Genomic DNA, 27,373 nt, shown 5'->3' with positions numbered 1-27,373 from the left:
TGTGTCCAAAAGCATGGGGATCAGCTGAGCTACTTTTGGACAAAGAAGGACATGTGCCCTGTGAACCTGTCTTTTTTCGAAAGAAGAGTAATAGTAAGGGATGGAAGGTGGCATTTCCAACCGCAGTTCACTTTTTAAGATGCCAATCTTGTTTCACTTTAATGTGAAGAGAAAGAACAGACCCAAACAGAGGGTGAGAGGAGCAAACGCCTGGGGAGGCCCGCGGTGGCAGCAGTAGTCACCAGCTCAGTTAAGAGATGGGGAGGAGCCAGTTCAGGTCTGGGAGACAGGTGGGAAAATGGAAAGAGGTCAGCTCAGATTGTTGATTTCTTCCTGTATCCCCCAGGCCCTACCTCCCACCTGAGTTTGTTGTTTTTGTCAGGAGCTTTACTTTGCTCATATATATGGTCTCTTTAAAAGGAAAAAAATAGGAAGGTTATTTGCTATGTAAGGTCAGGAAAAAGTTTTTGAACATAGAAATGACAATTTTTTCTTTGATATCTTGCCAATCAAGGCGTCACACCAGCTGATAAGTACATCCCTACATGTCATCAAAGAAAATCATCTGATCACCTTTTAGTTCTACAATGTACATGGCAACATTTATGAGACTAGCATTCCATAGGGTAGAGAATTAAAATGACAAGTGAGGAGGGCCTCTTAAAAGGAACTATACCTCAAATATGAAAAAGTATAGTCCTAAAAGGTATGTAAGCTATACCTTAGCATATCAGGTACAACTTCAGAAAAACAAGGGAATGAGCATGGAGAATATGAGCTGCTCAGAAAGGGTGGAGCAAGAGTCCACACCCAAATGTAATGCTGTGAACACGAAAAGTTCTTATCTACTTTAGAGGTGAATGTGATGTAAAAAGAAACTGAGAATGGAAGTACAATAGTATGATAAGAATTTGAACATTACTATGAGAAAGTGAAATATATTTTAGTAAGCAGTTATCTCTGAGGTCAATTTCCTTATGCATCAGCAGTTATATGGTTCTCGCTACTGAAGTAAACAGCTAAATATAAGGAAAATAAAGATTTTAAAGATGTTTTAGGAAACAAAAGAACAGAAGTTTAGTAGGGAAGTCATGTGTAATTTTGTACAGAACAAACTGACTTATAGGTAATATGAAACTCTAAGATAGGAAAATAGCATTTGGCCAAGAGAAGGGGCTGAGAAACAGGTGACAGACAGCCAACTGGCCTCTGAAATGTCACAGCAACAATTCAGGGTGGAGAGCTATAAACAAAATGATGAATGAGTTTTGTTCAAAGAAAAAGAAAACAAGAAGAAAAGAACTGTGATCTTTGAACAGTAGAAACATTGAATCCTACTCACTGGAGACAGGAATAAGTCAACCCATCAACAGGTATACGTAATGAGTGACAGAAAGACAAAATTTACTGTACCACATTAAGAAAATGATACCCTAATGATAGTATAAACTGGGTAAGTTTGGTTACAGAGAAACAATTTTGAATATGCACATGTAACAAGTATATAACTTAAATTACTGCACAGCTCAAATATGACACTATATGTAAAACTATCTGCTAAATGTCAAATCTACCTATCTGTCAGGCAGTGCGGTTATTGAGAACAATGGCGAGAGTCCATGTACCTGTAATCCGAAGAGATATTTAATAGCTTTTTAAGCTGAACATTCTTAATGATTTGTTCAGGAAATCCTGGCAAATGCTGCTAACAGTAATATGGCTAACAGAATTGCTTGACTTGAATTGTAAGCATTTTTGATTTATATGCTACCCTGTTTGCCAGAAGGGCCAATAGCAGAGGAGTGGTCACTGAAACAGAAGAGGTGAAGCAGAGGCCATGAATAATCCATCAGCTGGAGCACTAGCACCTGGATGGACAATTAATATCTGACTGTACTGGCAAAATGATTAAACAGTCTATAGTCGACAGCATGCTGCCTTTATGTACCTAACATTTTTAATTATTGAAAGTACATAATTACCTCTTTAAGAATGCAAATGAGTCACCATGAGAAAGAAATAGGTCACTTGAGACTATTGGGAAGTTAAAATTATGATTTGTTTTTAAAATGAAAAAGAAATAGTATACACACGAAAGTACTGGAGGAAGAAATATAGGATAAATGATGATGTGTAGAAAGAAATGAAGAGGTTATATGGTATATAAGTAAAGTAACTTTTCTTTACTCCACAAGCAAAAGTGAGAACAAAGGGCAATATGCTACATTAGGATTTACTTGCCTTTTTAAAAAAAATTTGTTATTTTTAAAGAAATATGAATACTGAAAAAGGAAGTGATTGTTTTATATTCCTCCTGAATAGAAAGTTCAGACATCTTCAAGGAGTGAGAGCGCTTTAAAAAAGAGCCTGTGCATCTATAAATTCCATATGAATATAACAAAAATAGCTTAATAAACTTTGGTTAAAAACTCATTAGCTATGTGCATTTTTCTGTATATATCATAAGACAATAAAAAGTTAAAAAAACTCATTAGTTTAAATATGAATGAAACCGTCAAAATAAATCTTAAAAAACAAAATGTTTTGACAAAGATTTTGGAAGAATACAGAACAAAGAAAACACCAGAATAATGCTAATGGATAAGCGCATTTTATGAACCCCAAAGAATCCAACAATGCTGGTGATAGGTTGGTTACTGGGACTGAAAAACTGAAAAATGAATCCTCGCGGTGGCTACAGGCATTTTACCTTAAGGTAACATTAGCAAGAAGTAAACAACCTTTAAAAAACAAAAAAACATAAAAGAAAACCACCTCGTTCCCCAATATCAGAAAATGAAAGCTCTGTTGTGAATTCACACCCAAGGCAATGATGGTTTTCTTCCCCTGGTTCTTATAAGGAGTACTCCTGGGCCTGGGTATCTACCACCTAAGCCCCCAGCAGAGCGCTCACCTCCCAGATCTACCAGACTCAGTACATTTGGGAATTCCACTACTCCTGATGGACTGGCTAGAGACAAATTTGTTTCTCTTGGTCTTATAAAGATCAGGCTGTTCTGGGAATCAATTAATGTCCCCTACTCCCAAAAATGGTTCCACTATATGGATGCAGCTGTCCAGAGTTTAGTATGCTGGATACAAACAAGATACCGGAAAAACAAAACTGAGCTGCAGACCACATCCCAATCTCCACGGGAACTGAGACTGCAGGACCTTATCATCTAACCAGTCTTCTCGTTAACAACACTGCACACCTGGGGTAAGTTATGCACTAATAACCCAGTTCCTACAGTGAATATGAATTTTATCTGGGCTATATTGATGTGATACGAAGTTCCATCTTTAGCTACAGCACGCATGTGAGAAAGAAAAAGTGATTAACATTTGTTAGTGCTGATATTATTTTAGTCTATAAAAACACTTACCTCTTTGACGCTATGTGTTACTGCCCATATTAGAAAAACTCTTGACATCACCTGAAAAGAAGTCAGGACAACAGAAGATGGAACAATTCCTGAAAGAAATTTTAGGATGGGTAAATAAATGTACTGTATTGTTTCAACATGAAATAGATTTTCTAAAACATGCAAATTTTAATGTTTAGACACAAAACCATCTTGAGCAACTGAAACTTCTCTATATTGCTATAAAGACTATGTTTTTCAATGTAGTAAATATTTAAACTTTTTCCTCAAAACAATAATATTGTTTAATGGCAATAACAAGTTATGGAATCTAGTACCCTTCTTAAGCCTTCCAAAAATCAATGACCAAGTAAAATATTTTTTACACTTATATTGGTAGAGAAAATAAAACCACTGCTTAACTTTTAAAATTAGACAATCAAAGTTCATTTTACAATATAGGTTTCAAAAATGAATAGGCATCTATAGAAGGGAAGTCAATTGTATTTGTCTCTAATGGCTGTTGGAAGCTCCTGTATATCAGACTTAATATACTATCTAATGGTTAAGTTGGTATCTTACAGTCATTTGAAGATTTTGCCAATAAGCATAGCAAAACCAAAGTTTATTATCTTCGTAAACCATTTCTTCTCACCTTGTTCATTACAGTAAGCACTGGTACAATTATCCTTCCAATGTTCTTAAGTTATAACACTGGAATCATCTTTAATTATTTATTTTATGTAATCATCAAATTCTGCTAAGTTTACATTTCTTTGGCCTCTCCCTTCAATTCCTAAACCACAATCTCTACCTAGAGACTAGCTGCCACCACTATTATATGAAATTCTTGCCTCCTTCGGGTCATTTTAAACCCAGCAATAAGCCATGATCTGTAAACATCATTTTCTCTTCGTAACTTTACACTGGCAAGGAACTGCTACTAAAATAAAATCTGAAAGCAGAATTATGGGTGTCCAATCTGCAGACCCCATCCCACCATTTCTCTCTGGCCATACTGCTGCCAGCAACTAGACTTATCAACACCCTAAACATCTCAAGTTGCACACGTGAGACACTCTACACCTGCCAGGAACCTCTCATCACAGTCACAGATTCTTTTTCCACTTTAAAACTAACCTCATCTTTAATACATTCACTGGACTAACCCTGACCAATTTTCTTCTTCCAAACCTTCAAAAATGCACTCTTCTGAACAATTATATAGCTGGACAAATTACAACTTGCCAAAAGACTGTGTACAAATTAGAGAGATAAAATTGCCTCTACAGGTTTGGCTATAAAAGGAAATCACTTCATACTTCATTAGGAAAAAGAGATGCTACAATCACTTCATACTTCATTAGGAAAAAGAGATGCTACATTCTGTTAGAATGAGTTTCTTAAAGAAGATTTGGGCTTCAAGAGGGATGGTTCAGTTCCCAGAAGTAGGTAACATAAATATGTTGAACAATGCTTAGCATATAAAGATGCTCAATAAATCTTTGTAGAACGAATGAAAGACAAATATAAATGTATGGCCATGTAGGTCAATGAAATAGAGTTGCAAGCCAGAAATAAACTCTCACATTTATAGTTACATGATTTTCAACAAGGGTGCTAAGAAATTTCAATGGAAAAGTGATTGTCTTTTCAACAAATGGCGCTGAGACAACTGGATCGCCACATGCAAAAGAACAGAATTAGAACACTTCCTTACACCATATACAAAAATTAACTCAAAGTGGATGAAAGTTCTAAATATATGAGTTAAGACAATAAATGTAAATCTTTGTGACCTTGGATTAGGCAGTAGTTTATTAGATATGACACTAGAAGCACAAAAAAATAGAGATTGGACTTCATCAAAAATAAACTTATTTGCTTCAAAGGACACCATCAAGAAAGTGAAGAGACAATCCAGAGATAGGAGAAAACATGTGCAAATCATATATAATAAAGAACATAGCTAAAATATATAAAGAATTCTTACAATTTAATAAAAGACAAAAAAACAATTAAAAAATGGCAAAGGATTTGAATAGAGATTTCTCCAAAGGAGATATGCAAATGGCCAGTAAACATCATCAGAAAAGATGCTCAACATCATCAGTCATCAAAGAAATGCAAATCAAAACCATAATGACATATCTTTCACACCCAGCAGGATTGCTATAATCAAAAAGACAGACAATAACAAGTGTTGATGAGAGGTGGTGACATTGGAACCCTCATATACTGCTGATGGGATTATAAAATGGTACGGTCACTCTGGAAAAGTCTGGCAGTGCCTCAAAATGTTAAATACATAACTACCGTATGGCCCAGCAATTCTACTCCTAGGTGTGTATGTACCCAAGAGAAATGAAAACATATGCCATACAAAAATTTGTACATGAATGTTCATAGTGGTATTCACATTAGTCGAAAAACAGAAACTACCAAAATGCCCAACAACAGAGAGATAAATAAAATGTGGCATAGCTATACAATGGAACAGTAGCAATAAAGTAAATAAAAATAAAAAGGAATAACAAATAAAAAGAAATGAAGTACTGTTACATACTACTGTATTGATGAACCCTGAAAATACTATGCTGAGTGAAGAAGCCGGTGAAAAAAGACTACATGTCTCATGATTCAATTTATACAAAAAGCTACTTTCCGTCTCTATAGGCAGCTAACTATAGAGACAAAGAAGATTACCTGGAGCTGGGAGGTGAGGAGGGAAACTGGGACTGACTGCTAATGGGTATGGGGCTTCTTGTAATAGAGGCACAGGCATTATAATAACTTAATATTTTGAGATTTTAGAGACTCTCATCTATGGGCACTTTTTTCTACTGCCAAAATTGGAATACTTAGTAAGTACAACTTTTAACTGAGGGATTTGGAAGATTTCAGAAATGAATATTGCAATGTGGCTGAACACGTTTATTACTTATCCCTTCTCTACTATAAAGGGGGACTATGAAGATTTACATGTCTTCTTTTTAAAAGTGCTAAAGAAAAATACTAAGATTGTTTTTTCTTAAAAATAAGTTTTAGTAACCCACACAAAGATTTACTCTTTTAGTATATTTCTCATCAGTCTTTTCTTTTAAGTATATTTTTATTTTATGTTTCAACCATCCTTCACCCCTCTCCCCTCTGGCAACCACCAATTTGTTCTGTTTCTATGAGTCTGTTTTTGTTTTGTTTTGTCTGTCTTAGATTCTACATGTAAGTGAAATCCTATGGTATTTGTCTTTCTCTGACTTATTTCACTTAGCGTAACACCCTCTAGGTCCATCCATGTCTCAAATGGCAAGATTTCATTCTTTTCCATTGATGAGTAACATTCTATTGTATATATGTACTCTTCTTTATCCATTCATCTATTGGACACCTAGGTTCCTTTCATATCTTGGCTATTGTAAATAATGCTGCAATAAACAGGGGTGCATATATCTTTTTGAATTGATGTTTTTGTTTTCTTTGGATAAATACCCAGAAGTGGAATTGCTGGGTTGTATGGTAGTTCTATTTTTAATTTTTTGAGGAATTGTCATACTGTTTTCCATAGGGGCTGTACCAATTTACAACCCCACCAACAGTGCACAAGAGTTCTCTTTTCTTTACATCCCATCAACACTTGTTATTTGTTGACTTTTTGATAGTAGTGATTTTGACAGGTGTGAAGTGGTATCTCACGTAGTTTTGATTTGCATTTTCCTGATGATTAGTTATACTGAACACCTTTTCATAAGTCTACTGACTATCTGTATGTCTTCTCTGGAGAAACGTCTATTCATGTCCTCTGTCCATATTTTTAGTTGGGTTATTACTATTTTTTTTTATATTGAGTTGTATAAGTTCCTTATATATTTTGGATATTAATCTCTTATTGGATATCTAATTTGCAAACATCTTCTCCCATCTGGTAGGTTGTCTTTTTGTTTTGTTGACAGTTTCTTTTGTTGTGCAGAAAGCTTTTAGTTTGATGTAGTCCCATTTGTTTATTTTTTTCTTTTGTTGCCCTTGCCCAAGGAGACACATTCAGAAAGATATTACTAAAACTGATGTCAAAGAATTTACTACCTACATTTTCTTCAATGAGTTTTATGGTTTGGGGGTCTTACATTTAAGTCTAATCTTTTTGAGTTTATTTTTGTATATGGTGTAAGACGGTGCTCCAGTTTCATTTTTTGCATATATTTGTCCAGTTTTTACAGCACCACTTATTGAAAAGACTGTCATTTTTCCATTGTATAGTCTTGCTCCTTTTGTCATAGATTAATTGACCATATAACTGAGAGTTTATTTCTGGGCTCTCTATCCTGTTCCATTGATCTATGTGCCATTTCTATGCCTGTACCAAACTGTTTTACATATCATAGCTTTGTAGTATAGTTTGAAACCAGGGAATGCGATACCTCCAATTTTGCTGTTCTTTCTCAAAACTGCTTTGGATATTCAGAGTCTTCGGTGGTTCCAAATAATTTTTAAGATTATTTGTTCTAGTTCTGAGAAGAATGTCATTGGTATTTTGACAGGGATTGCACTGAATCTGTAGATTGCTTTGGGCAGTGTGTACATTTTAATGATGTTAATCCTTCCTTAAGTATATTTTTAAATACAATTCAATTTCTATTGTTATACTGTTTGTATTTTGCTTTTCTCACTTAACATTTTAAAGCAATTTTCTCTCTTAAAACATATTCTTCAAAATATTTTAACGAGCCATAATATTCCTTTGATTGGGATACATTTGTTTATCTATTCTCCTTCTGAGAATAAACTGCTCCAATTTCTTGATAAATGAAGTAATAAAGTATTAGAAATAACGCTTAAATTTTTTTGAGGCTTAGACCTTAAAAAAATACAAAAAACAAAACAAACAAAAAAAACAAGATTATTTCCTGGGGACAGTTCCCAGAAGTAGAACTACTAGGTCAAATGGTATGAATGCCTTGAAGCCTCTTGAAATATATTGCCAAATTCCTTTCCCGAAAATCTGTATCAATATACACTCCCCCTAGCAGTACACAAATGTACCCGCTTTTGTACACCCTCTACAGTAAATTTACATCTTAATAAGCTGGGGGATAAAAAGCTGATCAATGCTTTCTAATTTGATACAGATGCAGAGATGTTTCTGGCTGTGCCTGCAGGCGCTCCTGCATTTCCTACCCAGGGAACCAGCCTAGTTAGGCAACTGAGTTTTCTCCCAAGTGATGTAATTCATACCAATTCTCATTTAGTTTCTATGGCAAATGAACCTACCTCAAGGGTGAACAGCAGCTCAGGTCCTAGCTTCACAGTCCAATCTCAAAATATCTGCTCTACCAGGCCAATCAAAAGGTCAGCAGAAAGAAGGCACCCTAATATAAGCAAGACCATCTGAAGGCCAGTAGCTCCAAGTTCAACCTTGGAGTCAAGCCAGACAAATAAAGAAGGCCACAGAGATGGACCATATTATCTTAGCTCTGAACAGAACTGACATCACTGAATATTATCAGGTGGATTTTATAAGAAACGATTAAAAAATTATTACCTGATTTGCTGTAGAAATGGTATGCAGTATAATATCCACCCGATCATTCAATGCTTGTTATATAAACCGCCAAGTGGGAAATTTGTTTTCGAATTCAATGTTAAGAAATAGTTGTTCCTCTCCAATGAGAGCAATTATATAACTCAGTAGTCCTTTTCAATTTGGTAGTCAGAAAGTTTCAAGCCAAATGAGAAGCATACTAAATTATTATATTTTGTATGTAAGTTATCACAAATCTTTGTTAATGAGGAGTATAGATTGATAAAACAGATCAGATCCTCCTTCTTTACTAGACTTCTCGCAGTCACTTCCATTGTGTTTGCCTTTATTACGTCATTACCCTTTATTTGAACACGATGACATTGCATGTTAAAACTATAAAAACCACAGATTTTTTGTTGATCACTTAAATTTGTTGCTTTCAGATGACAAAAAGAAATCCTGCTATCTTATCGGTAAGCTATCACTAGATCAAAATTCATTCCAAAAAAGACTTCTGATGCATCTATTATTCATTAATTTAGTTCATAATATATTTTTGGAGTACCTACTTTGTGCCAGGTATTGTTCTCCGTGCTGGAGATACAACAGTGAAAAAGACAGTGTCCCTGCCCTCATGAACTTACTCTCAAGATGTGACCGATTTGCTATGCAATCGCTCTTATTTTTAGGACTTTTTTCTGAAGGTGATGCGAGGCTACTAAACATTTGTAAACAGGGAATGGCATAATTGCTCCTTGGTTTCAGAAAGATATCTCTGTCAGCAGTGTAAATCTTTGGCAAGACAAGGTTATAACTTGGGAAATAATTATGGGAATTTATGTTGAAAGGGCAATGAACTTTTGAAGCAAAACATTAGCAGATGAAAGAAATACAGGCGTATGTGTGTGTGTGTGTCCGTGTGCGGGAAGCTGTATAAAGGGGATCTGGCAAATGGTTTCTTGTTTGCCCAGAATCAGGGTGCTCTGAGGACTCCCAAAACAGCTGAGCTCTGCAAAGCGGGTAGCACTGGAAATCCTCCCTGCACAGTGCAGCCCTCAGATGGGCTAGGTTAGTGGGGTTGGGAGATTGGCTACATATGACAAAGACCAGGTTGAGAGTTAGGTACAGGAAAGGCAACACATGTTGGGAGCAGAGCAGGATAGTGTTTAGATGGAGCCCACAACCAGGGAAGGAGCCAATCATAAAGGAATACATGGATAATACAGACCAGACCAAAGAAAGGCAGGAGACATAAACTTGGTGTAAGAAATTAAACTAAATGATGGCAAGTGAAATCAGAATTTTCCTACCCAAATACTAGATGCACTGAAATAAAAGTAACATTAAATGATAACAAAAATCACCAGCGGCAACCAAAAAGGTATGGGGTACAACTTTAAAAGTGCTAATCAGGAAAGGAAAGATTATTGCACTCCTCCTACTCTGTTCTCATCTCCCAAAAGTGATATGGGTGAATCGATAAAATCTTGAGAATTTTCAGTAACATGCCCAGATTTGGAGAGAAACAAAAATATCTGCCTGCAGTGTGTCAGACATAGAGGCTGGAAAATGATGGGGCCGTGGGGAGAAGTGACAAACTGGGAGCCACCTCATCGATGCCAGGCTCTTCAGGCCCCACCATGAGTTGGAGGACTGGTACAAAGTTCCCCATAGGAATGGGATATATTTTCTATAGGGTTGAAGAATCCAGGATGGAGCCATGAATTCTCAAAAGAGAAGGGAGAGTTCCTATGTTTTAAATAAGTAATTCATTCATATTGTTCAAAATTTAAAAAGTATAAAGATATTCAGAGAAAAGTCTCCCTCCCAATCTCATCCTACTACAATTCAGGTGTCTTTCCCTCAGGAAACCAATTATTAATTCCTTGTCTATCATTCTAGAGATACAGTTTAGATATATAACAATAAATATGTAAGTGAATATATAGATATATTTACAGATCCTTTCCCCCCAATTTTTTTACATAATGGCACCTTTTTATACACATTGTTCTACAGTCTGCTTTTCTTCCTTTAAAAAATATCCTGATGATCTTTCTGTATCAATACACATATGCATTGTTTTAATTACTGAGGCTTTATGTTTTAATACCTAGTCTCCTAAGCCCTATCTCCATGCTCTCGGTGTACAGAAAAATAAATATATAAAACAGGAAAACTCCAATCCTTAAACTGGAGCTCAGAGGGGAAAACAATTAAATCTTAAATACTGCGGAAATGCAGTCAGAGAGAATTCAGTAACATCTATATTACAGCAAATAAAATGGCTCCACAGGACTACTCGCGCTTTAACAAGATGAAAAAGAATGGCAACCATACAAACAGAATGCAAGGGAAAAAATAAATAAATAAAAATAAAGCATGCAGTGCATCTAGGGGGAAAGTTAAAGATTAAAGCAACTAGAGTGAAGATAATAATTATGGAAAACAAAGAGAGTTCAACACAGGGATAATTGTTATCCCCGAAGTAGAGAACCCAATAGATGGAACAGAAAATGTATTCAACGGTATAATCCAAGAAATGAAAGAACTAATTTGTACTAGAAGAATATATCGTGTTCCAGAAAACAACTGATAGTGAATGAGTAAAGCCGAGAAAGTTCTTGATTACAACAATAATACTTAATGGATCCAAACGAGAAAAAAGCAAGTTACCTACAAAGTGGTAAGAAAATCAGCCTGGCTTCAGCTTTCTCCACAGCAACATCCAAAGTCAGAAGACAATGAAGCAACACTACAAAGGTCTGAGGGAAAGAAAGTATGTTCAAGAATATTATACCCAGCCAAGATGTTATTCTAGTGCAATGGTAAAAGGTAATAAACATCCCTAAATATGAAAGAAATTATCATATAATGCCTATGCGACTGACATTCTTGAAAAACATGCTGTCAGAAATTCAGTCAAATGAGAGATCAATCAAAATAAAGAACTCAGGATTGGAGAAGTCATGGTAAAAAGGGCCTAGGGTAGGCAATGAATCCACTCAAATATAATGCTAAGACTTAACAATTATGGTAATTATGATCATAGGACACAGTGTCAATGCTTATAAACCATAATAATAAATTAACAATTAAAAAATGGAAGCCAGGACAGAAGAGATGTAAGGAGTGACAATAATAATTTCCTTAACAGAATTAGAGATGTTGCCTGAAACTGAAATATAGCTAAATATAATTCTAATCTAAATTTTTCATCATCTTTCTGTTAAACTTAAGGGATTTTATAGTAAATAATATATATCTCATGGTAAAAAAAGTTTTATAATTTATTTTTTATAAATTTAATGAAAAATAGCATGTATAGAATGAGCAACAGATCTTAATTCTTTCATCTATATACTTTTCTTGTATTAATGTAGAGTGAACAGAATACTCTGAGGGATGTTTATCTAATATTAATGAAGATTAGTTTTATTGGCAGAATTTGGAGTCACTTTAAAATTGTACCCTTTGTACTTTACCACAATGCTTGAACTCCTTATAAAAAACATGAATTATAATTTCAAAATTAATAAAATAATTATTCTTAAGAAGAAATTAAACATTTGGCACTAGTGAAAAGATAATTCTGAAACTAAACTAATTCTAATTTTAAACAGGAATTGTCTTAAATATTTTCTCTTAGAGTATAAGCTAATCTCAGGGAAATAAAATATTTCTGGCCAAAATAAGAAGAGTGGGAGTATGGGATTCAAGGAAAAGATGACTGTCATAATAAAAAAAAAAAAAAAAAAAAAAGGATGAAAGAAAAGAAAAGAAAAAAAGGACAAACAGAGGGCAATTCTCTCTTTTTCCAGAAAACAGAAAGCTGGACATGCCTCCTGAGGTTGTAGCACTTAACACCCCGCCCCACCCCCTGCCAAGAAAACAATTTCCAATATATTTTACATAATCGCACTTAGTTTATTGAGCTCTAACAAAAGAAATTAATGCCCTACACTGAAATGAAGAGCAAAATTATGGCATTTATACAATAAGCTCTGGATATGAGGTTGGCGTTTCTAAAAGATAAACTAAACTATAAGGGGGCATTGCATTTTCTTTGTGCTAAAAGGACAGTGTTACTAAGTGCATTCATGCTTATTTTTTACCTTGAAATGGATATAAAGAGAAACACAAGAAAACAAGTATAACAATATTCTGTGTGTCTAGCAGTGGGAAAAAATGTGCAATTAGAATTAAGGTTTTTTTCCCTTTATGTGACAAAACTTTAAATACTAAGGTGCTTCTCAAAATGGGGCTTGCATACCTCAAAGATGTGCATCAGGGTCTAATCTAGTGGCATCCCACTTAAACTCAACTGCATGAACTCAGCCGAAAGAAAATAAGATAGAAAAATAAGAGTGTGTGGGCAACTCTACCCAGCATTACAGACTGTGAATGTGTGTGCCAGTATGAGTGGTGGTCTTAGGTCTCCTGGCCATTCATCATGCTGACTGTGATTTTACTCTTTAAAGATAATAAAATATTCATCCAACACAGGCTCTAAATGCAAGTCAATTAATTCATCTGGTATCCAAATGAAGGAAGAGTGAAAACTTTCAACCCTGGAGGAAAAAGTAGCTGGCTGTGCTATACTTATTTTAAGTCGTATTGTGTTATAATGAACAATTTAAGGAATTTTTCATTGGAATTTCACCCCTACATAGCAATTCTACCTGAGGATTTAAAGCTGCAGGATATATACATAGTGCATGTTCATGGAGTTTCCCTGAAATTTTGGGAGGAAATCTATTTTTACATTAAAACATAAAAAAGAGGACTCCAAAAATGTTTCACATTATGACAAGGCGTTTACTCTTAAACCCCTGGGGTAGAACTATACTCTTCATAGACATTAGGGGAACTTGAGAAAAGCTGGAAAAGCACTACGATACATAATAAAAAATATAAAGTAGGAAGCTGGGCATAGAGACAACAAGGGCAGAAAAAGAGATATTAATATCTAAATAGATGCAGAGAAGGCCTGTGCACTTATTTTGGGCAGACCACAAACTTAGCCCTGAGCTCCTTTACAATCAATATAATGAGAGAAAACTGTCAGTTGTATAATTCAGTGTACATGAAAGAAATAGAACCAGTGCGCGCTTTCTTTGAGACATGCCTCTATATATTAAGTGGCTTCTGACTACAGTAGTAGTTTCTGGCTTACTGGCTATCCTTTATACAGTTATGTTTGGTTTCTTTTTTCTTGTTTTTCCCACAGATTCCTCTGTTACAGATGGCCAGCTGTCAAAGTGTCCACCACTAGCAGCTTGCTTTTCCACTTGAGGTTCTTACATGTAAAAAGTAACAATAAATTGGCTCTCATGGAGGGTCCAGAGGCCTCTGAAGGGAATGAGCTTTTTGAGAATTTTATCGAATATCCAGAGACTTTTAATTTGTTTGTTTACTTTTGGGACCTCTACTCTTTAAGAATAAAGTTACTGAAAGTCTTAACCTCTGAATGAGAGCTAAATATAGACATGAAGAAAAATGACATATTTCCAACCTTTCTGAAGAGAACATAAAAGGGTGTCACATTTTTAAAAAGATAAAAATATAAAAATATTAGAAACTATTCTCTAAAAGGACACAATGACTCAATTATAAGTCATGGGAAATCACTAAAATCTGTGTATTATAGTTAGCATTCCAACAATAAACTGCCAACCAATTATTTTTATTGCTCACAGCACTCCAGGTGTTTTAGACCAGGCTGCTAACTACAACCTTACAATATGGATGGTTCAATATATATTTCACCAGCAAGACTACACCATATGCTTTTCTTTAAAAAAAAAAAAAAAAAAAAAAGATTTAATAAAACTGTCAGGGCCAAATAAAACTGAAAGTTGAACTCATATTTATAGTTTTTGCTAAGTTGTGTTAAAACCCTTAGTTCCCTTGGTTCTTGGTTAAAAAAACATTTTATTAGTATCTGTGTTTTAAAACTTTATTAAATTCTGTCTCAATATATACTTCTGAAAATTCTTTAATGTAAAGCTTTTTCAAAATGCTGAACCTGATCCAATGGTCACTTACTTGAAATAATGACAAGGTTGAGAGGTGAGTCATTCCCTTATGACTTAAAAAACAAACACAGAATTTCACTTAAGCAAACCAAGAAATACATTTCTTCTACCAAACCATGTACTTTCTCAGAGTTCGAACCATGTGGGGCAGGGAAGGAAAATGAAGAAGATGAAGTTTAACTTTACCAGAAGGTTGTGAAAGATTTCCATGGGAAAGATTCTCTATTTAATTTAAAAAAGAGTCAAGGACTATTTAAATATGGTGATCTTTAGCTAAGAAAATCTTGGCTGTCAGAGCTAGAAAAGATCTAAATGATCAAGTTCAATTCTTGAAGAAGGTTAATTATTATTCAATACATATAACAATTAAAATATTTGCAACCAATATGACAAAGGTTAACATTCAAAGTATATAAAGAACACAAATTATTTTTGTCTTTTAAAAAAATCAAGACCTTAACATGCAAATAAGCAAAGGGCATAGAAAATTCACATAAAAATGAACTCAATAAACAGATACATAGAATTATATTCAATTTCATAATTAGTCAAAAATATAAGAGTACCTATGATTTTATATATCTGACTTACTAAACACTAAAAATAATCATAATACCCGAATGTTGGCATTATGTTAAAACCACCATACTCATATTTTGCAAATGGGCACAATCTTTTTGTAATTAAATTTGATAATATTTTGAAGAGTTACAAGAATATTCATACTATTTGAATGTGAAAATGTACACAAAGGGCATAAACCAAAGACCAAAAAGTCTCTATATCAACAGAGATATTGGTTGTAAAGTTATTAATAATATTTTTAAATGCGAACAATCTTAACATTCTCCACTAAAGAGGGCATGATGATATATCTAATTTGATATTTTTCAGTAATTTTAAAATATCAGTGAATACAAGATGAGCCTGAAACATCATATCAGAAAGCAAGGAAGTTATCAAAGATGACTGGGGTCCTATCAAAAAGCACTTAGAAGACAATCTAAAGATGCTCTCACTAGCCAAGATGGCTAATTTGAGCATTAAAAAGAAGAGCTACAATAGACTGAAACACATCAAATATGTTAAATTCATGGGTTTGTTATGATAAAATAAGCAAAAATCTTCGCTGTCCCTTTGACATGATCTGATTTTTGTTGTTTGGGGGTGTGGGAGAGAGGGAGAGGGACAGGAAGGTAGGTGGGGAGGAGGAGAGGGAGGGAGGGAGGGAGAGCACCGCGCACAGTATCTATCGGTATCAATGCCTGCCTGAGTTAGAAAAATTACATCCTTGGATCTGTATGAGAAGGGTATATAAAGCAACATGAAATACTAGCCCTCGTTTTGTTTTAAATTACAGACAAATGTTCACAGTTCTCAGAACTGGATTTTTTTCTTCAAAATTGAAACTGGTTTTTCCTTTTGGATTTAATGAAGTATTGCTAGCTGAAGCCAGTTTGACATGGTGAGAAAGATGTCCCACTGATGAAAGTGTTGCTTCCTGATTTGAAACAAAATTCTGAACCCTTTTAAAGAACAGTAAAAAATATTTTACATTGGGAAAACCCCCTACAAACTTTCATTGGTCTTCTTTAGAGGATTCTGAGAAACCAATACATTATTCTGAAAACTGGTAAATAAAAGAATCAAAGAAAAAGTGCACACACACACACACACACACACACACACACACGTAGTTATGTCACAAGAAACCAGGGAAAGCAGTTACCGTTGGGAAAAGAAGAAGGTAACTAAATAAATAACTGGAGAATCAGGGTGGGTCAGGAACTTGCTTTTCACTATATACCCTTTTATGTCTCCTGAATTTTGTACCTTGTGAATGAATTACCTATCTGAAAAATGAACTCATTTGAGTACCACTATAGAGATTATATCATAAAATGGAAAAATAATTATATTAGAAGAAAAGAACTTAGAATCAAATGATAGCCACTCTCATTATAACAATGTAAAAATTGTATATGCATATAGAGCAAGCCTGGAAGAGAACACAGAAAAACAAAATTGTTGATTAGCATTGCAGAATTTAGGAGCATTTTTTTCCTTTCCATTAAATGAATTCCATTGTTATATTTATAATGTTATTTGTCCAATAAATAATGTTTAACATTTAAATGGAAACATAATATTTTTCACTTTCTCTGTTACCCAAACTTATAGAAAGTCCTACCTATTTGAACACTGAGCCAGTAATCAAGGCACCAAGAACCATTCAGGGGTAACTTGACCCTTATTGTAGGCAAGAGATCTAAGAAGGATAAAAGAAAGGGTCTTTTGAGGGCGGTTCATACAGTAGATGTTAAAAATACAATGACTTTGCCCAGCTCTATATTCCCACCCCTGCACTAATTGCGGGGGTGGAGGCGGTGGTGTAGGAGGCCAGCAGAACATGGAAAGAGCCTGTCGACAGCGCATAAAAGACACACACTGAAAACACTGCTTGCAGGAGGAGTGAAGCTTGTCAAAGTACTGCAGAGGCTGGGAAAGTGAAGAGAAGAGAAAGAGCAATTATAACCTGAACCTAACAATTCCTCAGCTAAATTTAACTAGAGAGGTGGAATATATCTGCAGCTTGAAAATGATAGGCAAATGAATGCTCAGGTACAAAAAGACCCAAACCTACACAGAACTTTAAATGGTCATTGTAAAAAAAATTCTACATTCATATCAATCATCTGCTATTATTCTGATAATATTTCAATTGTGAGCCCTCAAAATAAATAAATGGCCACAGGCAGGAATAAGGAAATCCTAGACTTGGAGAAAACCTTTTAGTTCTTGTCAAAGATAAATCAAAATCAGTAAAAATTTATTAATGTCAAAGTTTTCCAGAAACACTTTAAAACTCTTTCAAGTATGAATAATGAAAATTACATAGCAACTTATTTACTTTTGGAAGGCTAAATAAATGGAATTATTTATCCAAAGTCTTCCAAATTTGGATGTCGAGTAATATCTCAGTTAATACACTTATTCACGCTGAACTATGTTCACAAATAATTCTAAAATATATTACCTAAATCCTAAAATACATTATCCTAAAATGCAAATACTTTGTATGCATAGAAATGTGTACCAAAATGGTAACCATAATTATTTCTGGGTAATTCAAAATGGTAACCATAATTATTTCTGGGTAATTAGATTACTTTATTCTTTATGTTTTTCAGTATTAATTTTTTTAATAATGTGCATGTGTTACTTTTACATAGAAATAAGATTACTTTAGAAAATAAGGCGTTTTCACTTAAAAAAATTACCACAACTTGATATAACACCTACCATATTGCAAATCGTTAAAATAAAAATGAGTACAATTTCAATCAAAACCATTGTTTTCACACACAGCTGATTTACAATCATTTTAGAAAAAAAAATCACATATAATCAAAAATCTACACTGCACACAGCTTCTGGAAGAGTTTATGTATTCAAGCATCTCCTATTCTAATGAAGACTTTGCCAGGAGGAGAGGATCATGTACTGTGATTCATGGATATTATAACCTAGGGTAAACCAATTGATGTTTTTGCTCCTCAAATCCAACTTTGAAAATATAAAACAGATTATTCACATTAGTACTATAATATCACTATATTCTATTGCCAAGTGGATGGACTCATGGATTGCTCTCTTGGTTCAAGAATTCAGCAACCGTCCAAAATGCTTTGTGGCAGCCACTACTAGCTGCTTATTCACTGTGCATTCTCCCTCTCTCCTCTCTAACAGAGCACTTATCTTCTTTGGGGTAGCAATATACCCTGCTAAAACACTAGCTTCCCTGGAATCCCTTAGAACTGGAGGAAGCCATGTGATACAGCTCTGACCAATGAAAAAATAAACTGAGAGTTTCTGGAAAGCCTTGCTGTGCAGCCCCTTTCTGCCTAGAATGTGACATGACACCGCGTAACTCATCATAGCTAGCTGTCTTATAACTAGCACCGCAAATGCCAAGACAGATGTCACATACTAGTGATGGTAGAGCAGAAAGACAGACTTGTTATATGGGAAAAAGAAACAAACCCCTGTTTGGTTAAAGCACGGTAGTCAAGAATTCTAGCATGTATATCCAAATGTAATCCTACTTATATACTCTTTCTTTTACAGTTGAGAAAATGAACTCAAAATTTGAAAGGAATCTGGGTGGACTTAAGAGGTTAAAGTATAGAGTGCAGGACTAGGCAACACTTTTTAATAGAAGCTATTTCAATTATACTTTGCAGCCACAAAGGCTAATGGCATCAATTAAGAAAGAAGATGGTGGAAATTTGGTATAACAATTCCTTCTGGTTAACAATATTCTGATCCATCTATCTCAACAAACAAACAAACTAACAAAAAACACCCACTAGTATTTTAGGTCCAAAAACAAAAAATAATGCTTTCTTTTGCAATTATGACATGTGTTATTCATGAGTATCTTTTAAAAACATCTTTTTGGAGCCAAGAATGTGGCAATCAATGCCAGGTCAAGATCTACCAGATATGAATGTAGTATTTGCTGAGGTATTTAACTATCATAAATAGTTGCTTGCCCTTTAATCATTTTCCTTAAAAAGTGTTGGATCTGTGATTACCCCCATACCCTCTACATAGGTTATTTTAAAAGAAAAACTCCAGCCATGAGCACCACATTCTAATTAGGCAAATAAACCACAAATCTGGGATGAAAATGTTATATGAAAGGTGATAAACTCCAGAGAGCTAGGAAATATGTATCTTACTTGATTTTTCACAGTAAATAAAGTACTATAAGAGGATTTGCTTTTAAATCCAAATTTATGAGCTTAATATGAGAATGAACTCTATAATGAACAGAGAACATACATTCCAGAGCAGGTCCCGTAAAGTTAGGAGAAAGCAATTTCCAGGTTAGCGTTTCAAGTAGAGAGGAATACACTTTCCTCATAGTGTGTCATTATGAAGCTAAAGCCTCCACGGACTACCCTGCTACAGGTGAAATTTACAGAGAGTCACCAGCTCACTTTGTCCCTCTCATATATCTATGTATTCCTAAAGGACTTGCCAACATGACCAGAAACTCTGTATTAGTTTGTATCTGTTAGACCAAGAAATTATTTAGATTATATAGAAATAAAAGAGAAACAAATTAGGCTATATCATTGCTCAAACTACAATGATGATATTATAATCTATTTATTGTGAGCCACAGTTCTATATCATTTACTTATATTAACTAATTTAATTTACTATTCACACACTCCTATGAGGTAGATGCTATTATTTTCCTCATTGTATAGATGAGGGAACTGAGGTACAGAGAAGGTAAGAACTCCGCTAAATCACACAATGTGCAAGCGGTAGAAAACCAGAACCAAACTCAGTCAGGCTTCAAAGTTCATGCTCTTAACTAATAAAGTATAGTACCTCCAACCATAGGAAGTAGAAAATCATGCAAAACAAACTGGTGATGGCTTTAAAGTATGCCCACAAATTCTTGATACTTGTCCCTTCAAGAGGCAGAGACTAATTCTCCTCTCCTGAGCGTGGGCTGGACTTACTGATTTGCTGTGAACAAATAGAAAAAAGTAGAAGCAATGGTGTGTGACATTTGAGACTAGATCATAAAATGCACTCCCTTGGATTATTCATTCATTCTGTGGGAAACCAGCTGCCATGTCATGAGGGACATTACAGCGGTCCTACATGAAGAGGGACATTACAGCAGTCCTCCACGTGGTGAGGAACTGAGGCCTCCTGCCAACAGCTAGGAGTGAGTCATCTTAAAAGCAGATTCTCCAGTTCCAGTCAAGTCTTCAGCTGACTGCCGTCCTGGCTGACATTTGACTACAATTACCAGAGAAACTGAGCCAGAACCACCCAACTAAGCTGCTCTTGACTTCCTGACCTACGGAAACTATGAGATAGGAAACATTTGTTTGTTCTAAGCCACTCAATTTTGTGGTAACTTTTAATATACCAGTAGATTACTACGGAACCTTTCGTCAGAACCACACATTCAATATAAAATTATATTTAGGTAAGCTATAAATTATGTAATTAGTTAATGATTTTGAGTGTCTGTTCATCCTATGGAAGCAATAACCATTTTGATCACTGCAGAAGGGCAAACGACATATCGTCTATGTCCCTTCAAAAGCATAATGAATTGAATTATAGTTTTTGAGATTCTACCCTACTTACTTAAATCAAAAACTAAACAACATATATTTGACAAAATAAGTGCAAAGATTATTCCTGCTTTAAGTTGTCATTTACCCTTTGCTCTTTCTTTTAGGTCCATAAAGAAATAAGATATCCCAGCTCCAAAAGTTTATCTATAAGAATAACATGTCTATTTGATTCCTGACAGTCTATTCAAGGTACTAATTGGCCATTATTTATAGATCCCTGATTCCTTTTTGAGCAGCTGTCATTAATAGAACAACTTAGGAGTTAAAAACATTCTTAATTCAACTCAACTGCACCCTGGAATTATTACTCATGCTTCTCAAGGCTGCAACTGTGATAAAAACTAAAGATGAACCACATCTGAAGAAAGCTGGGAAAAAGAGCCACCATTAAATACACCAATATTAGCTGATGCTCACTGATTGATATTCCTTTAAAGCTTTTATTTCTGATCATTTGAATCCCTTTTATTAGGTTTGAGGCTTTCTGGGAGTGTTTCCTGCACCACAGTTTTAACTCTTTGTGGCTTTGGAGGCACTCTAGAGCTGTTCTTTGGGAATCCATGTATACTTAGAAGACAAATACAAGTCTACCTCTTGGTGCAGAAGGGAAAGGAAAAAACTAAATTGGCTTCTAGTTTAGAAGTATTTGATCCTTTTTGCCCATCTCATTGTCCTCTGCCCCACACTTCAGAAATGGTCTCACGCTATCCCAAGTAAACTCAAATTCTCTAAAAGAAGAGCAGGGGCATGACCAAGGCTCATACCTGGACAGTGAAGACTGAGGAAAGCCTGAGAACGGGGAATGCAGAGGGAACAAATAGGGCAGGAAGTGGGGGAAAATGGAGAAAATGAGCAAAAATCAAGAGGTAGAAAATATAAAGGGGAAGAAGAAAAGGTTAGAAGGATGAGAAAATAGGGTAGAAAGATTTCAGAGTAGGGCATGAGAGCAAAAAGAGAGGATAAAAACATGGACAGGCAGAGAAACAATGTTCCCTGAAGGGAAAGAGAGAGGCAGAGGGAACAAGGTGAAATGGCTAAGCAGTGGGGAGTCAAAGCTTATGGCCAGGTTTCTGATTAGGTGACTAGTACAAACCGATAATGCCATGAACAGATCCAGAGAACAGGAGAAAGAGCAGGTCTGAGGTAAAATGACGAGTTAAGCTTTACACATGTTGAGTTTGTGGTGTCCGATGAGTAACCGACTGGAGAAATGCAACTGGGCAGCTGGAATGAGAGCTCAGGAGACAGATGGGACCCAGAAGTGAATATGTGGGAGCCAGTGACACCACAGGGAAGGTCACACAGGGAGATTTCATAAGGGAAGAAAAAGAAGGTTAAGGGCCAAAGCCCAGAAAACAGCAACATTTGAGGGAAATACGGAGAAAGAGTCCACAGAAGAATCTAAGGATAGGTGCAGGTTTCCTACAGTACAGGAAGAGAGCTAGGAGGGAGACTGGGCAAGTGGAAGAGTGAGTAAACAGCCTCTCCTTGAGAGGCAGCAAGGGTAGCACTGTCCTCAGGGAAAGCCAGGTTCCCAGTAAGTACGAAAGCTGAGGAAATACTCTGTGAAAACAGAGATGAGTTTGTTCACGATGTTAAAGGGTTCCAAAAATCACTATCACCTCTCCTTCTGTGCTCCTATACTTTGAACTTACCCTTTGGGCAACATTTTTGTCATACTGCGCTTTATGTCTGTGTCCTTGATAGAGAGCACGACTGGGTCTACTGATATTTGTGTTCTCACTGCTTAGTCAGTGCAGTGTCCGCCACTCAGCAGAAACTCAATAAATGCTTGCAGGTTCTCTGAAGGACAACTGGGAAGTATGCATTATTAAATGCCTTAAATTTTGATATGACCTTTGACCTATTTCTAAGAATTTATCCATTAGAGACTAATCACAGCTGTGGAAAGATTTAGCTATAGGTATGGTTATAATGTGCACATTTTAAAACTATCTACATATTTGAACAAATAGAGCACTGGTTAAAACTCACAATACATCTATATAACTGAATACTATATATCCTTGAAAAGTCTATAAAGATCAACAATAATAAAGCCATACAAAACCTATGCCCTAAGCACAACTAAAACACATAGCCAACTACAAGCTGAAATCACCTATAAGCCGAAAAATAAACATCAAATCCTGGCAAAGCTATCTCTTGAGCTCTTACTGCAAACCTTAGCAGAAAGTGAGAAGTTTGGAAAAAAGACATGGATGAGAGAAGAAAGGAACAGAGGGCCTGACTGAATTTGAGCTGAGACTGCCCCAGCAGGGGCAGTCCACCGTAAGTACAAAAGCTCTGAAAAATGCCTTGCCAATAAGAGCACTAACGACAGGGAAGAGACTTCAGTCTGTGGGACTCGAATGGCAAACTCAAAAAAGCACTGCTTCTGGGGAAGAGACTGGCAAAAGGGGAAAGGAAAAAATGCCTTCTGGTTACAGAATATTGAAGGAAAAACGAGATAGGAGAAATTTTAGACTCTTGCAACACAAATGAGAGCTAAAACAAATGACGGACATACAATTCCTATCTCTACTGACTTTCTCAAAAAGTTATCCATTGAAGAGATCATACTTCACTGCATTTACAGATAAAAGTGTTCTCATGTTAGGAATCCTATAAACCAACTCAAACTTCCTACTCTATTCACAAAATGAACAGATGAAAGCAATTTACAACTATACAAAACTACTATCAGAAGAAAACAAAAAAAGGATCAAAACATTTCAGCTAATAAAAATGTACTCCAGAAAACATTCGCAAAGAAAAATTTAACATAAAACTTCAAACTGAATTAAATATGTTTATATAAGCATTTAGAGATATAAAAATTATTTGTAATCAGAAGTTCAAAAACTCAGAACAGAAATGGACAAAAGCAGGCAGAAGTAAATGAAGAAAAAGAAAAAAAAAAGATTGAATTCAGGATAGAAATGGAAGAGAAAGACAAAATCATATCTGAAATGAAGACTAAATTTCAAGGTGATCAAAGGAGAATAGATTCAAATAAAAATGTAATAAGGACATTGAAGAAAGAACGAAACAAAAGAGAATGCAAATAAGATGTACATAAGTAAAAGTGATAGGAGAAAATTGTGGTTAAAAGAGAAGAGAGTAAAAAAAAAAAAAAAAAGGAGAGAGAGAGAGAGAGAGTCCCTGAAACTGAAAAGCAGATTAATGAAAAAATAACTAAAATTTAAAACTATAATCCTATAAAACTTTCCATAAATGAAAGGGCTGAATCTATACATAGAAAAGGAATATTAAGTACCTAGGGAAATTGTCCTGCAATGGTCAACACTAAGACGTACCCCAGTAAAACTAGTAGACTTTAAATATAAAGGAAAAAATCCTCAGTAATGTCGGCAAGATAGAAAAGAATTATTCAGTGCCCATTCCCTCATCATTTGAACAACTATGCATGCACAAAAGTACCTTCACAAGAGCTAAGGATTTCAGGTGAGAGATTTTAGCATCTGGGTGAAGCATAGTAATAAAAAAAATACTGAAGACAGTTTCACGTATACTTATGTCACACTGACCTCAAGCCTGGGCAGTGCAGCACAGAAAGAGATACCCTTTGTGTGGGCGAAAGAGAGTGAAATAACCACATAACTTCACCACACATCCCAGCACCAGGCCTGTGCCTGTGGCTTCAGAATCCAGGCTAACCCCAAAGATTACTTGGCACTGGGCCAGCTTCCAATGATTTAGGCTCTAGAGCTACCCCAATGCCAGGCAAGCCTCCATGACTGCAAACTCCAGGCCAGTCTCTGCAAACCTAGGACCCAGGCCTAGCCCTAAGTTCTAGGCCTGTTGCAGTGCTAAGCTGAACCCTAAAGACCAAGGCTCCAGGCCTACCCCAGTGCCAGACAGGCCCCATAGCCCCAGCCTTCACGCTGGTCCCCTTGGACTCAGGTTCCAGGCCTGACATCGCAGTCGCAGGCACCAAGCCCACCCCTGTGGACACAGATGCTAGGCCAGCCCCACTGAACCCGGGATTTAGAGCCGCCCCAGTAGACCCAGGCACCAGGCCCACTCACCAACTGACCCAGGCATCAAACCAGCCTGCCTGAGGACTCCAGCAGCAAGATGGACCCTAACATCAGGCCTGCCCAGAATCTCTGGCCAGGCTGACTGGTGAAGGGCTTTCCCTGTTGAAGCCAGTGTGTAAAGACTGAAAGAGGCGCCTGCTTCTTCAAATGCACAGACATCGGTGCAAGACCACAATAATCATGCATAATCAAGAAAACATGACACTACCAAAGGAACAAAATAAAGTACCAGTAATCAACCTTAAAGAAATGGAGATCTATAAACTGCCTGACAAAGAAATCAAAATAATTGTTTTAAAGAAGCTCTGTGAACTATAAGAATACACAGAGACAACACATGAAATCAGGAAAACAATTCATGAACAAAATGAGAAATTCAACAAAGAAACAGACACCATAAAAAAGAACAAAAATAGAAATTCAGGAGCTGAAAAATTCAGGAGAACTACAATAGCAGACTCAATCAAGCAGAAGGAATCAGTGAGCTCGAAGAAAGGTCACCTGAAATTATTCAGAGGTACAGAAAGAAAAAAAAGATTAAAAAGAATGAAGAGACAGAGAAAGACAAATGTCATATGATTTCACTTATATGTGGAATCTAAAGAATGAAATAAACAAACAGGACAGAAATAAACTCATAGATACAATGAACACTCTGATGGTTGCCAGATGGGAGGGGGGATAAAGGGATGAGTGAAAAGGGGGAAAGGATTAAGAAGTACAAATTGGTAGTTACAAATTAGTCCTGGGATGTAAAGTAAAACGTAAAGAATATAGTCAATAATATTGGGATAATTATGTATGGTGTCAGATGAGTACTAGATTTATTGGGGTGATCGCTTCCTAAGTTATATAACTCTCTAATCACTATGTTGTACACCTGAAACTAATATAATATTGTGTGCCAACTGTAATGGAAAAATAAAATGTTGTCGAAAAATAAAAAATAAAAAGAATGAAGAAAGCCTATGGGACACCATAAAGTTAACTAATATACACATTATGGGAGTCCTAAAAGAACAGAGAAAGAAAAGGGTACAGAAAGCTTATTTAAAGAAATAATGACAGAAAACTTCCCTAATCTAGAGATAAAGATCCAGATCAATGAAGACCAAAGAACCCCAATGAGATTAAATTTAAAGAGATCTTCACTAAGATACATAATAATCGAACTCTCAAAAGTCAAAGACAAAGAGAATTTCGAAAGCAGCAAGAGAAAAACTATTCAGCTTGTACAAAGGAATCCCCATAAGACTAACAGTGGATTTCTCAGCAGAACCCACGCAGGCCAGGAGACAGTAGGATGATACATCCAAAGTGCTGAAAGAAAAAACTGCCAACTAAGAATATTATAGGAGGCAAGGCTGTCCTTCAGAAATGAAGGTAAAATAAAGATTTTCCTTGATAAACAAAAGCTATGGGGTTCATTACCACTAGACCTTACAAGAAATGCTAAATGGAATAGTTCAAGTAGAAACGAAAGGATACTAACAACATGAAAGTATAAAACTCACTAAAGGTAAGAATATAGTCAAACTCAGAATACCCTAGTATTATAATTGTGGTACATAAATCACTTTAACCTCTACTATAAAAGTTAAAAGACTAAAGTATTAAAAAATTACAGCTACAAAAATTTTTAAAGAATACAAAATATGGAAAATATGTAAATTGTGACATCAATAAAATAAAACGTGGAAAGAGAAGTGTACAGTTTTTATATGCAAAGTTAAGTAGTTATCAACTTAAAAGAGATTGTTATAAGATGCTTTATGGAAAATTCATAGTAACCACACACACAAAAAGATCTGTAGTAGATACCCAAAATGAAAGGAATCGAAGATACCACTATTAAAAAAAATCATCAAATCACAAAAGCAGACACAAGAGAAGGAACAAAAGAACTACAAAACAGTCAGAAAGCAATTAACAAAATAATAACAGTAATAGTACTGATAATTACTTTAAATGTAAACATTAAATTCTGCAATCAAAAGACAAGCTGAATGGATCTAAAAAAAAAAAAAAAAGAAAAATCCAACTATATGCTGCCTACAGAGAGACTCTTACCTTTAAGGATGCATAAGCTGAAAGTGAAAGACTAGAAGAAGATATTCTATACAAATGGTAACCACAAGAGAGTACAGGTGGCTCAATTATATCAGACAAAATAAGCTGTAAGTGTTACAAGACAGAGAAAACATTATATAAT

General features: G+C 35.5%; 1 protein-coding gene across 2 annotated transcripts in view; it reads right to left on the bottom strand.

The window, feature by feature from the left end:
* Positions 1–27,373, bottom strand: part of HACD2 (3-hydroxyacyl-CoA dehydratase 2) — an 85,715-nt gene that overhangs the window by 26,441 nt on the left and 31,901 nt on the right. For both annotated transcript variants that reach the window (XM_023520377.1, XM_011369245.2), the window contains exon 4: positions 3,387–3,475. In XM_023520377.1, coding sequence (XP_023376145.1) covers positions 3,387–3,475 — 89 coding nt within the window. The remainder of the gene's footprint in view (positions 1–3,386; positions 3,476–27,373) is intronic.

This window comes from Pteropus vampyrus, unplaced genomic scaffold, assembly GCF_000151845.1.
Source record: "Pteropus vampyrus isolate Shadow unplaced genomic scaffold, Pvam_2.0 Scaffold1, whole genome shotgun sequence".
NCBI lineage: Eukaryota > Metazoa > Chordata > Mammalia > Chiroptera > Pteropodidae > Pteropus > Pteropus vampyrus.
Note: the sequence above shows the minus strand (reverse complement) of the source record. Positions and strands in the feature narration are given on the sequence as shown.